We start from the raw sequence: 16,194 nt of genomic DNA, 5'->3' as shown, positions 1-16,194 counted from the left end.
CAGTATAATTTTCCATTTATGCGTTATATCCATTATCAGTTTTCTGTATCTGTATGCTAAGGCCTTAACTTATTTTACAATTTTAGGCTTATATTAATTTCTCTGATCAGCTTTCACCAAAATATCAACTCCTTTAACTTTTCCTTAGATATAAAGTTGCACTTTTCCTAGAGAAAATTTGATGGTTTCTGTTTAGGGCTAGTTTGTGATGAAGTAGATGAAGAAAGGAGTAGAACTCCATCCTTGTCTGAGATCTTGCCTGCTGGTATGTCCTGGATTTTCCTTTCTACTAAACTTTTGCCCCTATTAAGCACACTGTCATGGAGTAGTTACAATTACTTTTTTTTTTTAATTTAAATTTCTGAAGTTGTTAAAATGTGTAGATGAGATGCTAGAGTAAATGATGAGATGCTCCAGTAGTTCTGGAGCATATGGCTATTGGCCTGTTCCCATGAACATTCTGATGAGACAGACTGAAGAGTAGGCCTCTGAGAGAGGCCTTTTGATAGGCATTTGAGATGAGCTCTCTTACAGTAGCTGGTTGGGGCTTTTTAGCCTTTCTATCTTTAGATAGAGAGACTAAAGAACTATGTCAAAGGTAAGTCAGTATCCAGTTGTCCTGAGTTTCTATAGTAAATGTTTATGAATAAATTGTTTTGATGTCATTTTCTAGGCCTGATGGTCATACTTTATACTCTGAGGGGACTAGATGGAGTAATTAGAGTCATGAGCTTCAGTTTCCTCACTTCATTTAATTTTTATCACTGTCTTAACCTTGACTTAAATATTGTTGACTTGCCAACAGTTTTAGCATGTATTTAATTAGTGTTGTATATTTTAAGGTTTCAGACTGACAAACTGGTACTTTAACCTAAACAGAAAATCAGGGATAGTGGTGATTAATACATTCTGAAACAAGACTGGTAGGTTTCTTATTCTCATTAGCATAGGTCTTTGAAAGTAATATTACTGTTTTTAAAAACTGTTAGTTGTGCATGTTTTATATTAGTTTTTATATTATCTACGTTTTACTAGTATAACCTTTATCACAACAAATGTAGAAGGCAGAAATAACAATTTTATTGTCTATCCTCTTTTTAGTGATAAGGAATTTAAATCCACCTTCATCAAACTGGGAGGTGGAAAAGTTGAGCTGTGACCTGAAGATCCATGGTTTGGAACAAGAGCTGGAACTGATGAGGAAAGAATGTAATGACCTCAAAATACAGCTACAAAAAGCCAAACAAATGGTACCACAGAATTATTAAATTAAGAAATTCAGTATTCTGTGTATGCTGTCTATAGGATTTATAACTAAGGATTAAATCATAGATTTAAATATATTATAACTACCTGGAGAGTTAAATTCTCTGAAAAATTTACCTTTATCTTCCCTTTTAATCATTTTGTCTAAAATTTGATATACTATATACTTTTAGCATAATCCCAGAATTATAAAATTTTATTGTTTTAAAGAGCTCATTTTAAAAAAGCTTTACTAGTTTATTAATTTATTGAAGCGTTTCTTTTAAACGCCTTTTCCTTCAGTTTCTTTAAGTCCTTTTTTTCTGTAAAGTTTAAAGAGAACTCGTTTTAAGTTTATCATTTTAATTTAATAATTTGGTTAATATAGACCCCACAAGAGACAACTTAGTTTTTAGAACTCTTGAAAAAACTCTTAAGAGTCTACTAATTCACAAAAGTCTTAGTACTTTTGGGGCAACTTCAATTTTCAGCAAATAGCTGAGATTTTAAGAATTGGGTGGAAAAGTAAAAACAAAAAACCCTGCTGAGCTGCTAAAGTATGGTTAGCCAGAAGTCCTCCATAAGTTGCCTCTCAGGTCCTCACCAAGTCTGTTTACTAATACTTTACACTGGGTTCCAACAAAGTTGAACACAAGTTTTTAGATGTCATGACAGATAGTGCTGAAGAGAAAAGAAATGGTAGAAAAAAAGAGGAGTATAAGAGCAATGTACCAAATGCAGAGTTTTAAAAATAGTTGTTACAAGCAAAGTTCAGTAGTCTAGAGTCAGTCATTATATACACTGAAGTATTTTAAATAAGTTAACCAGTGAGTGAATTGTTTCTCAGCTTAACCATTTTTTGCCCATCACAGCATTCTAACCCCATTCTACCCCAGGTTCCTCTTGGGATGCCAATAACTGATGAAGACACTACTTCCCCATATTGTTTGACTGCCTACCAGGACACTGCCCCTGAATCCCAATTGTCCTTAAATGGAACTGACAGTTCTTTATTTATGATGTTGTCTTTATTGAAGGTGACTACCCTTACGGATGAGCCACGCATTAAGAATAATGTAGCATTCTACCCTGGCCTCGGCCAAATGAATTCTTCTGAAATGGCCAATGAGAAACACTACAGCGATTACTGTCAGTTTCTATTAGGGCAAAATACTTTTTTTCCTGCTTAACATATGAGGTTAATTTCTGCCTCCCTTTGAACCTGTGATTACAGAAAATTTCTTCAAATGCTTCCAGCATCCTATCCCACAATCTTAGATGCCTTAGCCCCTGAGAAGCTAGCTAGCTGGCTGGCTGGCTTTTATGCTTGCTTGCTTGTTTATATATGTGTTTCTTAATTTTAATTAAAAAAAATTCCAATCTAATTAACATCCAGTGTTATATTAGTTTCACATGTACAATATAGTTAACAATTCTAACTGCTCATCATAAGTGTACTCTTAATGTCCTTCACATATTTTACCCATTCCCCCCACCTCCCCTTTGATAGCCATCTATTTATTATTAATAGTTAAGAGTCTGTTTTTAGGTTTGTCTCTTTTTCTTTGTTCATTTGTTTTTTAAATTCTGCATATGAGTGAAAGCATGATATTGGTCTTTCTCTGACTGGCTTACTTTGCTTATTTGCATTATACTCTCTAGATTCATCCACCTTGTTGCAAAAGGCAAGATTCCATTTTTTTTATTGCTGAGTATTAGTCCTGTGTCTGTATGTTTGTCTGTCTGTATGTATACAGACTTATGGTTATTCTATTTTTAACTTTTTGAGGAACTTCCAAACTATTTTCAAAGTGGATTATACCAGTTTGCATTCTCACCAACATGCATGAGGGTTCCTTTTCTTCTCATCCTTGTCAACACTAGTCTCTTGTATTTTTTTTTTAATTTTTTATAAACATATATTTTTATCCCCAGGCGTACAGGTCTGTGAATCGCCAGGTTTACACACTTCACTTACCAAAGCACATACCCTCCCCAATGTCCATAACCCCAACCCCCTTTTCCCAACTCCCCTACCCCCAGCAACCTTCAGTTTGTTTTGTGAGATTAAAAGTCACTTGTGGTTTGTCTCCCTCCCGATCCCATCTTGTTTCATTTTTTGATGTTAGCCATTCTGACCGGTGTCAGATGATATCTCACTGTATTTTTGATTTGCATTTCCCTGATGATGAGTGATGCTGAGCATCTTTTAATGTGTCTGTTGGTCATGTGTATGTCTTCTTTGGACAGATGTCTATTCGGGTCTTTTGCCCATTTCTTAAAAAATCATTTTTATTAACCTATAATGTACTATTTGCCCCAGGGCTACAGGTCTGTGAATCATCAGGCTTACACATTTCACAACACTTACCATAGCACATACCTTGCCCAATGTCCATAACCCACCACCCCTCTCCCTACCCCCTCAACCCCCAACAACCTGCAGTTTGTTTTGTGAGACTGAGAGTCTCTTAGTGTTTGTCTTGCACCCGATCCCATCTTGTTTCATTATTTCCTTCCCTACTCCCCACAACACCCTGCTTTGCCTCTCAAATTCCTCATATCTCCTCTGCCCATTTTTAATTAGATTATTTTTTAGGTGTTGACTTGTGTTAAGTTCTTTATATGTTTAGAATTCTAACCCTTTACCAGATACGTCATTTGCCACTATCTTCTCCCATTCAGTAGGTGTCTTTGAGTTTTGTTGTTTCCTTTGCTGTGCAGAAGATTTTTATGTTGATGTAGTCCCAGCAGTTTGCTTTTGTTTCCCTTTCCTGAGGAGACATATCTAGAAAAATGTTGCTAAGGCCAATGACAAAGAGATTACTGCCTATGTTGTCTTCTAGTCTTATGGTTTCAAGTCTTACATTTAGGTCTTTAATCCATTTTGAGATTACTTTTTGTGTATGGTGTAAGAAAGTGGTGCAGTTTCATTCTTTTGCATATACCTGTCCAGTTTTCCCAATACCATTTGTTGAAGAGATTGTCTTTTCCTCATTGCATATTCTTGTCTCCTTTGTCATAGATTAATTGACCGCATAGGCACGGGTTTATTTCACTGTGCTCTATTCAGTGCCTGTTTTGTGTCAGTGCCGTGCTATTTTGATTACTGCAGCTTTGCGGTATGTCTTGAAATCTGGGTTGTGGTATCTCCAGCTTTGTTGTTCTTTCTCAAGATTGCTTTGGGTATTCAGAGTCTTTTGTGGTTCCACACAAATTTTAGTATAATTTGTTTAGTTCTGTGAAAAGTACTCTTGGTATTTTGATAGGATTGCATTAAATCTGTAGATGGCTTTGAGTAGTATGAACATTTTAACAGTTTGTTCTACCAATCCATGAGCGTGGACTATCTTTCCATTTGTCTATGTCATCTTCAGTTTTTTCCATCAGTGTTTTATAGTTTTCAGAGTACAGGTATTTCACTTACTTGGCTAAGTTTATTCCTAGGTATTTTATTATTTTTGATGTAGTTCTAAATGGGATTGTTTCCCTAACTTCTTCCTGCTACTTCATTATTAGTGTATAGAAATGCAACAGATTTCTGTATAATTGAGTTTGAGTCCTGCAATCTTGCTGAATTCATTTCTCAGTTTTAGTAGATTTTGGGTGGAGTCTTTTCAGGTTTTCTACATAGAGTATCCTGTCATCTGCACGTATGATAGTTTTGCTTCTTCCTTACCAATTTGAATGCCTTTTTTTTTTTTTTTTCTTTTTGTCTGATTGCTGTGGCTGCCATTTCCAGTATTGTGTTGAATAAAAGTGGTGAGAGTGAACATCCTTTTCTTGTTCGGGACCTTAGGGGAAATGCTCTCCATTTTTTCCTCTTGAGTATGATGGTAGCTGTGAGTTTTTCATGTATAATGTTGTGGCATGTACCTTCTTTACCTATTTTATTGAGGGTTTTTATCATGAATGGATATTGTCAAATACTTTTTCTGAATCTTTTGCATCTTTTCTCTTGTTCATATGATGTATCATGTTGATTGATTTGGGAATATGGAACCACTTTTGTATCCCAGCAATAAATTCTACTTGATCTTGGTGAATGATTTTTTTTTTTAATGTATTGTTGGATTTGGTTTGCTATTATTTTATTGAGAATTTTTGCAGCCATGTTCTTCAGCAATATTAGCCTATAGTTCCCTTTTTATGTGGTATCTTTATGTGGTTTTGGTATCAGGCTAATGCTGGCCTTGTAGAATAAATTTGGAAGCTTTCCTTTCTAAGTTTTGGAATAGTTTGAGAGGAATAGGTATTAATTCTTCTTTAAATGTTTGGTATAGTTTCCCTGTGAAGCCATCTGGTCCTGGACTTCTGTTCCATGGGAATTTTTTGATTATTTATTCAATTTCATTGCTGGTGATTAGTCTGTTCAAATTTTCTATTTCTTCTTCATTCAATTTTGGGAGATTATATGTTCGTAGGAATTTCTCCATTTCTTCTAGGTTTCCTAGTTTGTTGGCATATTATATTTCATAATGTTCTCTTACAGTCCTATGTATTTCTTATATTTTCTCTTACTGCTTTTAAAATTTATCTTTATCACTACTTTTTGCCATTTTATGATTTGCTGTGGACATTTGATGGTATCACTGAGTTTCCTAAAACTCTTTTTTTTTTTTCATTTTTCTGTTTAGTTTGATTTGTTTTCCATTACTCTGTCCTCCAGATCACTCATTGTTTTCTCTGCTTTCTCTAGTCTACTTTTTTATTTCTCTAGTACACTTTTTTATCTAGTGCATTTCTAATTTCAGTTACTGTGAGTTACTGTTTTTTATCATTTCTATCACTTTTTTGAGGGTTTCACTGAGGTCCTCCCCTCTTCTCAACTTCAGTGAGTATCTTTATGACCATTATTTTAAATTCTACGTTAGGCATATTACTTTGTTTTGTTTAGCTCTCTTTGCTGTGTTCTTATCCTTCTTCCTTTTGGGATATAATCCTCTCTTAATTTTGTCTCTCTGTATTAGGAAAGTCCGCTATGTCTCCACTCTTGAAATACTGAAATGGAAGAGGTCCTGTACTCTGCAGTTACAATGTCCCCTGTTCACTGGAACCTCATGTTTCAGGGGTGTCTTCTGTGTGTGTTGTGTTAACCCTACCATTCAGGTTGAGCTGCTTTTGCCTTCAGTCCATTTGTCTGCAGTGGCTTTCTTTGTTGTGCGTGGGTGCATATTGGAAGGGGCAGGTGCACAGGAGAATGTAGGGGCAGGGCATATGGTGTTAGCATGGTTTGATGAGGTCTACTGTGAGAGGGGAGCTGGAGCTGCTTTTGAAAACTGCTTTATTGCTGGTGGGGGTGAGTCTACAGAAGAGTTGGGGCCGGGGGAATTGCCGCCTGGTCTGCTGTGGGAGGGTACCTGCTGCTGCCCCAAACTGTGGAGGCTGGTTAGGTTAGAGAGGGCAGATCTGCAGAAGCATGTAAGGCATGCTATTAGCAACCTATGTGGAAAGTGTGCTGCACTGGTTCCCGCACGTGTCCATGTAAATAGGGTGGTGGCCCAGGGAGGGAAATGGCGCCCACCAGCCCTTTTGTTCTTGGGGAAGTCTCCTCAGGATCCCTGCTCCTCTAGTACGTGCTCTCTTCCATATACTGGAGGCATTTTTCCAAGTGCTGTTTCTTTGCTTTGTCTTCTTGGGGGCTGATTATGCTGTCTTTTTAAAGGCCAGGATTCTGTTTCCTCTCATCCTCCCTTTTCTCCCAGAGCTGAGCCCACCAGTTTGTGAAGTCCCAAGTGTTAAGCCTCACTGATCGTGGGAAGTGGGGTAACTGGGCCCCTCTGTATTTTCAAAGCCAAATATTATGGGGATTCATTTTCCCTGTGTGTGGTCCCCATACCTGGGGTTCTTGGTGTGAGGGTCTGCTTTTCTCCCTTTCTGGTGCCAATGGTGTCCCTCCCTCCTGCAGATAGTCCTGTGGGTAGATGTGTTTAGCTCCTGCTTGCAATTCCTGCCTCTTCAATATGGCCTCCTCTTTACTTTTTGCTGTGAATAGTTTGTTTTGCCAGTTCTCTGGGTTATTTACACTGCTGTGGATGTTATCTGGTTGTATCTGTGGAACGAGGTGGGCATAGGATCCTCCTACTCTGCCATATTTTTCTTCTTCTTTTTCTTTTTCAAGAAAAGACCTTTAAGGATTTTATTTGAGAGAGAGTATGAGATGGGGAGAGCAGAGGGAGAAGCAGACTACCCGCTGAACAGGGAGCCCAGGGTGGGGCTCAGTCCCAGGACCCTGATCATGACCTGAGCTGAAGGCAGAGGTTTAACTGACAGAGCCACCCAGGCACCCCTAGATGCTATTTTTCTCTTTTTTAAGATGTGATTCCAACAAAAGATCTATACCTTGAAGCTCTGAATTATAATTGTCAGTAAACAGATTTTCCTTGAAAGGATGATGATAGCTTTTTACATAATGGATATTTCATTACAGAGTAGGAAAAAGTACCATGGAATTGTAAAATATTTTGGCTTATAATTACGGCGTTGCTTATTAACTATGTAACATTAGGAATATCTTCTTAACCTGTTTTCTGTAAAGTAGACTTAAAAATCTGTTTTTTTCCATAAAGGTTAGATAACATGTAACACTTTTAGCACAATGCTTAGTATATAGTGTATTCAGTAAATCAGTGTATTTCAAAAAAAAACTTATGGTAATCAGAAATGCAGTCCTGTTAAGTGGGTGTGGGTGTTATAGTTCAGTTCTTATTAGTTACTCTTTTCCACTAGATGGTGCTAGGGGATAAATTTGCTTTTAGTATAATTTACCTATCATAAATCCATAAAAACAGACATTTGAAGGTAGAAGAAACTTTAGAAATTTTTCACTTACTGCTGAAATGGCATCTGGAAAGACTAAGAAACAAGAATTTAATATAAGAGGAATTGTTTTTAAAAAAATTTAAGACTTCTTACTTTCATAGGAATTTATTCGGCAGGGAGAGGGGGGATTTAAAATTTAAAAATGCTCATAACTAAGATAAAAAAATTAACCAGGAAAAGGGAGAATGGAATGCTTAATATAAACTTACCAGAAGTTCCAAGTGATGGAAAATCTGGATGTTGTGAGGAGTATACTTTTAAATTTTGTTCAAAGGTATTGCTGATCAGAGTCCTCTTGATATGGAATCAGAAAGGAAGTCAAGGAGAAAAATTTATGTTCATCTTATTAATCTTATATCTACTATAGCCATATTTACAAATACTTTTGAGGTGGTATTTTCTGTGAAACATTTTATAACATCTTTTAAAGTGTGAAAATAGCATTACATGGACATAATAATGAGAAGTTTTTTGGTTTATGTTTTTTTTTACTCAGTAGATTACTGTTTTGTATTAATGAGATCAAGTTTCCAGTGTCTGTTCCACTATGGCCCTTTTTTCTTTTAATTTTAAATTTTTTATTTTATTTATTTTTAAACTTTATTTATTTTCAGCATAACAGTATTCATTGTTTTTGCACCATACCCAGTGCTCCATGCAATCCGTGCCCTCTCTAATACCCACTACCTGGTTCCCCTAACCTCCCACCCCTTGCCACTTCAAACCCCTCAGATTGTTTTTCAGAGTCCATAGTCTCTGTGGCCCTTTTAAACTTTTCCCCAATATTCCAGTCATTTATATTCAGAAAAGTTGATCCTTTGGGGAAAAAAAAGACACTGGGGCCAAAGAAGTTTAGAAAGCACTGGATCTATAAAATGGAGTTGGTGTAAAGTCTAAGGTCCCGGACACCTGAGTGGCTCAGTTGGCTAAGCATCTGCCTTTGGCTCAGGTCACCATCCAAGTTGGGCTCCTTGCTCAGCAGGGAGTCTGTTTCTCCTCTGCCTGCTGCTCCCCCTGCTTATTCTCTCTCTGACAAATAAGTAAAAATCTTTAAAAAAAATAAATAAATAAAAATAAAAAAGTCCGAGGTACCTAATAATAGCCCAGTGTGCTCTTATGTATACCAAAGTTCTGAGAATTCTTAGCTTGTAGGAACCTGTTTAACTTGAACAGCGTTTCCCAATATTTTATTTTTATTTATTATTATTTTTTAAACATTTTATTTATTTATTTGACAAAGAGATCACAAGTAGGCAGAGAGGCAGGCAGGGACGGGACGGGGCGGGAAGCAGGCTCCCTGCTGAGCAGAGAGCCCCATGCGGGGCTTGATCCCAGGACCCCTGAGATCATGACCTGAGCTGAAGGCCAGAGGCTTAACCCACTGAGCCACCCAGGTGCCCCATCCTAGTATTTTATAATGATGGCCCCTGTATATGTTCCATCACAAGGTACTAGTTGGGAAACAGATCTATACTTCTTAACAATTAGAACTTTTTAACTTTTTTTTTTTTTTTAAACAAATGAAAGGATCCATCTCAGGAAGACAATCTGAAGAGCAGTGATCTCCAAAGACTGAGCATTTCAAGGTATGAATATTTTTCAACATTCAGAAATAACATACTCTCCTCTGTAGGCCACTTTCTATAGCTTACCTAGATTTCTGTTAGGATTTAACCTTAAAAGTGAATGGATCACAGTGGATTTATAAAACATTTAACTGCTCTTTAGCAGTTGGTTTGAACCAAAGTAGTAGAAAGGTACATACTGTGAAGCCTTAAACAAAATTTTTGAACATGCGATGTTTTAGATAGGGCTTTAAGGAGCTAGATGTATAGAAAGTATTCTGTATTAAATCCTGATTTTGCATGAAGAATTATACATTTCTATATACAGTATTACCACCCTGTCCTTAAGGCAAACTTGGACCACCGTAGTCTTTGGTATAACATGAATCACAAGAGAACTGTTCTCTTGGGATAAAAACAAAAGTAGCTGTAAGAATTCATGTTTTATTTTAACCTTTATTCCCTTAAATATATATAATTTTTATTTAACATGTACTGTGTTTCACATTATCTTATTTTACATCCCTTCTATATATGGATACTTGAATCCAATGAAAAATAGTGAGTTGACTTCATTGTTGGATCATTTGGCTTCCAAGGTTTACAGATCTAAAGTAAATAATGTGAAATGGCTCCTACCTATTTCTTTTGAAAACCCAATTGAGAGAAATGATCAACTAGGGCAAACAATTTGAGGATTGCAGCCAATCTTTTAGATCCAGGGGGTAGGCAAACTTTTTCTATAAAGGAAGATCATATTTAGGCCTTGTGGGTCATAACCTCTTTCTTGCAACTACGAAACTGCCATTTGAACAGTTCTTCCGTTGATGCCTTCAAGTTTCATCTAACTTTACAGCAAGGAAGTTATTCCAACAGTGGGTCTAGGTCAGTGTCCATGTAAATTATTTCTTAAAGTTGTCTTTATGATACATTAATTTATTTTAGAAAGGAGTTTTGTGTGAGCAGGGAGAGGCAGAGGGAGAGGGGAAGTAGACTCCCCACAGAGCCTTGATTCCAGCACAGGGGTTCCATCTCACCACCATGAGATCATGACCTGAGCTGAAACCAAGAGTTGGATGCTTACCAATTGAGCCACCCAGGTGCCCCTTATTTCTTCAAGTTTTCTTAATTTCTTCTGAGCCTCCCCCCTCATTTTGTTGTATTTATCAGCTTATAAGCCTCTTCAAACCATTTTTGGTAAGAAGCAGGGAACAAAGAAATATGTTAGAATCACAGTATGTCAAATGAAAGAGCTATGTATATTTTATATTAGAGGTCTGTGATACAGAATGAGACTTCTTCCATTCATGGGAAATTTTATAATTTGGATCACATCACCTGAGAATAACTCAAAAAGCTGCCCCCCCCCCCCCGCAACCTCCCTGCAAATGTTTTTTAAGACATAATGAACAAGACAGTAAGGAATCTCCACACCAGGATTTAAGGGGATAAATACACAAGGAGATGAGTCTAGTTTTTGAGGCTGCCAGGCTATATAATTGTGGCTTCAAAAGTACAGTTATGAATTCTCTAAAGCTTGGTAGTATCTCAGAGTATCAGCTGAGAGAAACAATTTTTAGAAAGATTTGCCCTAAGTTCTTCACTCCAAGAGCTATGTGTCTGCTAAAAGAATTGCATAATTAAAGCATGTCCTGATGGTTTGCTAGTGCTCAAAGTGTACTTATGGTTTTATACAAGTTGGTTTGCATTTATTTTATGTAAACAATGTGGATTGCAAAACTGATTAGGTTTCCCTTTTCTGGTAACTAGAAAACTAATAACCAAATTTGTAGCTTACCCCTTGGTAAACTTTGTTATCGTGCATTTTAATGTTAGTCTCATTCCTAGCTGCATTTTATCTTGTTTTTCCTTCACCTTACAGTTTATACCTATGCCCAGTTTATAGTCCTGTGTTAATATTTTTAAGTTACTTCATCACTTTTAAGTGGAACAGTTCAAAGTTTACTACATTAGCAGAAAGGTTAATAGGAATGTTTCCACAAAACCTTTAAGTACGAGTTTATGTATTTTTAAGGATTATTTTTTATTTATTTGTAAAACACCCTTTTTTGGGGAAACTTTTTTTTTTCATATGTCCTCCATATGATGTCAGGTGAATGAGGTACTGTATTGTTCCCTCATATAGAGTGAACCTTTAGTTACTGGAGGCCTTTTATCTGGTATTTACTGTGTAGAATATCATTTAACAGCAGCCCAACCAGGAATTTGGCCTGTGTCTTGCTCATGTTCTGTTTGGTTTTAGCTTTATAGGTTGTTGTGCTCAGTGCTTAAACATAAGTAGGTATGGAGTAAACTTATATGGTAAATTTTTAAAAAATATATATCTTTAGGAAATAAGGATTAGGTTAGTGTTTTTCAAATGGTGCTGTGCTCCCTGAGTGGTCATGAAACTTGGTGTGTTGAGAGAAGTATTTTAAACAAATACTGAATAAAATAGAAGAACATATCAGTGTGTACTACACATAGTGAGGGGGGTTAAGTATGGTTTCTCATAACTTACTCTTTGGGTTGCAGTGTAAAATGATTCGTTGCTGTGCCTCCCATTAAAAAATTTCTAAAAGATACTTGATTTTGGGGAATCACAGTTGTCAAAATACACACTTCTAAATCTTTAGCTCTTGGGTAAGTTATCTCATACTTTGATTTTAGGATTTCTGGGGAATGTAATTGTAATAAATTTGCAGAAGCTAAAGAAAAACACAAATAGGTGAAGTAAAAAATTGGATTTTTCTTAGACAAGGAATACTAATTTCAGTATTGAAGAGTTGAATAGTTTCAATTAAGAAAACTGGGCTTTTACACAATTTGACTTCATAAGCAGGACATGAAACCTGCTTATTCACATCTCAAGAAGGAGGTACTTTACATTTAAAATTTAGAGGATTGAAATTTGTGGTTAAAAAGGTTGTGTTGGCAGCCAGCATATTGGAGGTGCTTGGTAAATATGTGATGAAGATGATGGTAATAATGATATGAAAAATGTTACCCCCAGCAGGGCAGCAGGCAGTCCTTAGACTGGATAATTAAAAGATGGCTTTGATCAGCAACATGTTAGAATATGGAGTAATCTCTTGAACCTGTTTCCTCACAGGGAAACTGGTTATACCCAGCTTGTCAAGTTGGTGCAAGAACATGGTTGAGCATTTACTACGTTAGGCATTTTTGTGGGGTTCTCATTTGGGGTGCTTTTTAGTGTTGCATATCAGTGCTCAAGTAGTTTTATAATTTCTTACACACACACATTTGCACCTGTGTCATTTAAAGCAAAACTTAGCTAAATTCACACTCCTGGTTGGTTGGGGAGGGAGACAGAGCCAGCCTATACAATCTCAAAAATACCTAGATAAGTGAAGGTTAGTTGGAACCCCGCTAAAGATTTGTGGGTAATTTGCCTTTTCCAATCTCACTTAAGGTAATGATTTAAATACTTTGTTCAAATAAATTAATTTTGTGAAAGTACTCTGAAGACTGTAGCACTTTCTAGTGTAAAGAGACTGTTATTACTTTATTATCCACAAGGGGGAGAGTTTATACTTAGTAATTTGTTGGTTTGGTTTGGTTTTGTTTTTAGCTGTAGTTTTTAATTCAGGTGACATTAAGGGCAAAAGAAAAAGACTTAGATGTATGTTGAACTTGGTGACCTAGTTTTTGGTTTAACCTAATTTATAAGCAGTCTTCATTGATACACATTTTCCAATTCAATTTAGACACTGCTTTAACACTTCTGATTGTTTCTTTTACTTTACATGCTTAGCTATTTTGAATGATTAAATGTGTTTGATATTCTAGGACCCAAACATGGTCTTGGATATTTGCTTTTGTTTTCTCAAAGTTAGGTACTGATTTGTCATCTCATGCCAATAACTAAACAGTATATTTAAACTATTATTCATATCATCACAGTCTGCATGAATTAGCAAGTTTAAGTGCTGTATATGTGTATGCAATGTGAGTAACTCTTTGGAAAGCGTATTGAATACCCACAGTTGCAACAAGGAACAAACCACTCTTCACACTTAAGATGAGTTCCTATGTGAAACATTCATTGTAACGTACATCTCAGATGTTTACTGGTGAAATGGGGGTGGTTAACTAATTTTTGTTAAGTATTTAACACTTATCAAAAACCTGCAAAAAGCCCTGTGATTTTTAATAGACTCCTGTTTGACAAATGACATTTTCAATAGACTAAAACGTGTAGATTTTTCCCAAAAGCAGTATTAAGTTTATTCTGCTTCTAGTGAAAGAATTGGAGTCTTAGTGTGATAGAAATACCTTGACAAAAAACATATATAACCTTACATTCAAAACAATGTTTTTTAAATTTTTTTTAAAGATTTTATTTATTTGACAGAGATCACAAGTAGTTAGAGAGACAGGCTGAGAGGGGGGGAAGCAAGCTCACCACTGAGCAGAGCTCCCGATGTGGGGCTTGATCCCAGGACCCCGGGATCATGACCTGAGTCTAAGGCAGAGGCTTTAACACACTGAGCCACCGAGGCGCCCCAGAACAATGATTTTTGAGTAGCTCTGTTGCACTGTAATTCAAACAGGATCTTAGATTTAGGTATCAAGAGTATTATACCTTGGTTTATTTAAAGGTTTTTGTTTATAGCTAGATAAAAATTGATGTATTTTCTAACTTGTTCTACTTATTAAATTTATACCACTATCTTTAAGAGGCAGTAATGGTCATTTGAATGCTATGAGATCAATTGTTTTTATACTTAACATTTTACATATCCTTGTATAGCAAAGTAGGAATATATATTGAAGATCTGTTTATTTAGTTGGCAATTAAAAACCAAAAAAAATCATGAATATCCATGTCTAATGGAAGAATGAGACTTTACAAATTAGGTGTAAAATAATTTATAACTTCTCAGATAATTGAGGCAAAATACTTTTAATTATGAAAATGAGAGGCATTTATGAAGTTTTAAATTTGTTTCATATAATCCTCTCTCTAGCTTCTTTTCCCTTACCAGGAAATCATCTGGCTCTTCTTGTCTTGTGCTGTCATGTCACATTGGTTTAGACCAACCATATGAGACAGCCCAGTCAAACATAAAAGAATGAAATGCATGAAGCCTAAATTTTAATGTGGATCTGGGTATACATTCAGTAGTTGATATATTTCAATTCATAATGTCAAAACCAAGTAAGTTAAATACAAATTAAAACTCTATACATGAATAAACGTCACTTTATTTTTGATCCGATTTGTAAATGAAGACCATATTCCTTGAAGTAGTGTCACAGCACAGCACATTATAGGCTATAATTAATAAGAAATTTGATTGTAATACTACTTTTTGTAATAACCTTCTGTTTAATATAGTTCAGTTAATGGCCAGAATTGTGAATAAGATCTTTTTACTTATTCTAATGCCCATATTTGTTACTTAATGAGGAAGTTTTGTTTATCTCAAAACTAATTGGAGCAGAAATGCAGATAATGCTCATTTCTATATTAAAGTCAGTCCTTTCTTTCCATAAAGAAAGTTATATAACCAGTAACTTTTAAAAAAAAAATCTATTTCAGTGATAATATGCAAAATGCATACTGGGAACTGAAGAGAGAAATGTCTAATTTACATTTGGTGACTCAAGTACAAGCTGAACTACTAAGAAAACTGAAAACCCCAACTACAATCAAGAAAGGCAAGTTAATGTTTGCTGGAAACCCTATTAGAAGAGCAGCTGGCTATCGTTTCTTATCAAAATCTCATCAGATGATTTTGATAAGTCAAAGTATATATACAGTATGTTCACAGCCTACCTATTCTCTGCTTTGGCTTCATTCTCATACTGGTCAACTTCACACATAAAGGTGTTGCTGATGTGTTTTTTCTTCGTACTGTATTCTTTTCCCCTTGTGGCTTTTTTTCTCAGCCAAGTGTTGCTTATGTGTATAAGCCTGAGGTGTTAAGTTTGCTCTAGTTGACCTTTTACCACAACTCCTCCTTATATTTAAAAGAAAAAAAAGACACCAAGACACTGAAAGCTATTTTTTATTCCAGCGTTACAGAATATATCAAAGACCTAGCTCTTTAAAGGAAGAAAATTACTTTGATGCATTTATTGGGTTCATTTGGTAAACAATTTTTCTTTCCATAAAGGATAGATTGTTTAGAATGGAGACCAGGTGTTATCCCCTTATCTCTTTCAATGAAATGAAAATTTTCATTGATTTGCTTTTCATATGTAACTGCTTGGCTGACTACACTTTCTGAGTTTTGGGCTAATATAGTACTGTTTTGCCAAAGCTATTTTTACACCTCAATCAGTGCATTTGCACTTTTTATTACATAATAAGTATATTTTTGAAAAGTTGTAAATTTGAATGCCCTAAGTTTATTTTAAAGGAATGAGATGTGACTTTATATTCACTACCACCTAATTTAAAATTATATGCACCTCGTATTGCTGCTAAAGAGGGCACAAGAGAATTTTGTTTTATAAATCTCCTCAGGAGTGTTTACTAGTAGGGAAAAAGGAAAACTAAAGTCAAAACTCCTTTCAGTTTCGTGAGAGTTAT

The 16,194-nt window shown here is 35.7% G+C and overlaps 1 protein-coding gene across 1 annotated transcript in view; it reads left to right on the top strand.

Moving 5' to 3' along the window:
- AZI2 (5-azacytidine induced 2) overlaps window positions 1-16,194 on the top strand; it is a 35,485-nt gene that overhangs the window by 15,901 nt on the left and 3,390 nt on the right. The window contains exons 5-7 of the mRNA XM_082728930.1: window positions 1,102-1,250; window positions 9,595-9,653; window positions 15,199-15,317. Of these exons, the coding sequence (XP_082585056.1) occupies window positions 1,102-1,250; window positions 9,595-9,653; window positions 15,199-15,317 (327 nt within the window). The remainder of the gene's footprint in view (window positions 1-1,101; window positions 1,251-9,594; window positions 9,654-15,198; window positions 15,318-16,194) is intronic.

The sequence above is a fragment of the Mustela nivalis genome (assembly GCF_964662115.1).
Source record: "Mustela nivalis genome assembly, chromosome: 1".
NCBI lineage: Eukaryota > Metazoa > Chordata > Mammalia > Carnivora > Mustelidae > Mustela > Mustela nivalis.
Note: the sequence above shows the minus strand (reverse complement) of the source record. Positions and strands in the feature narration are given on the sequence as shown.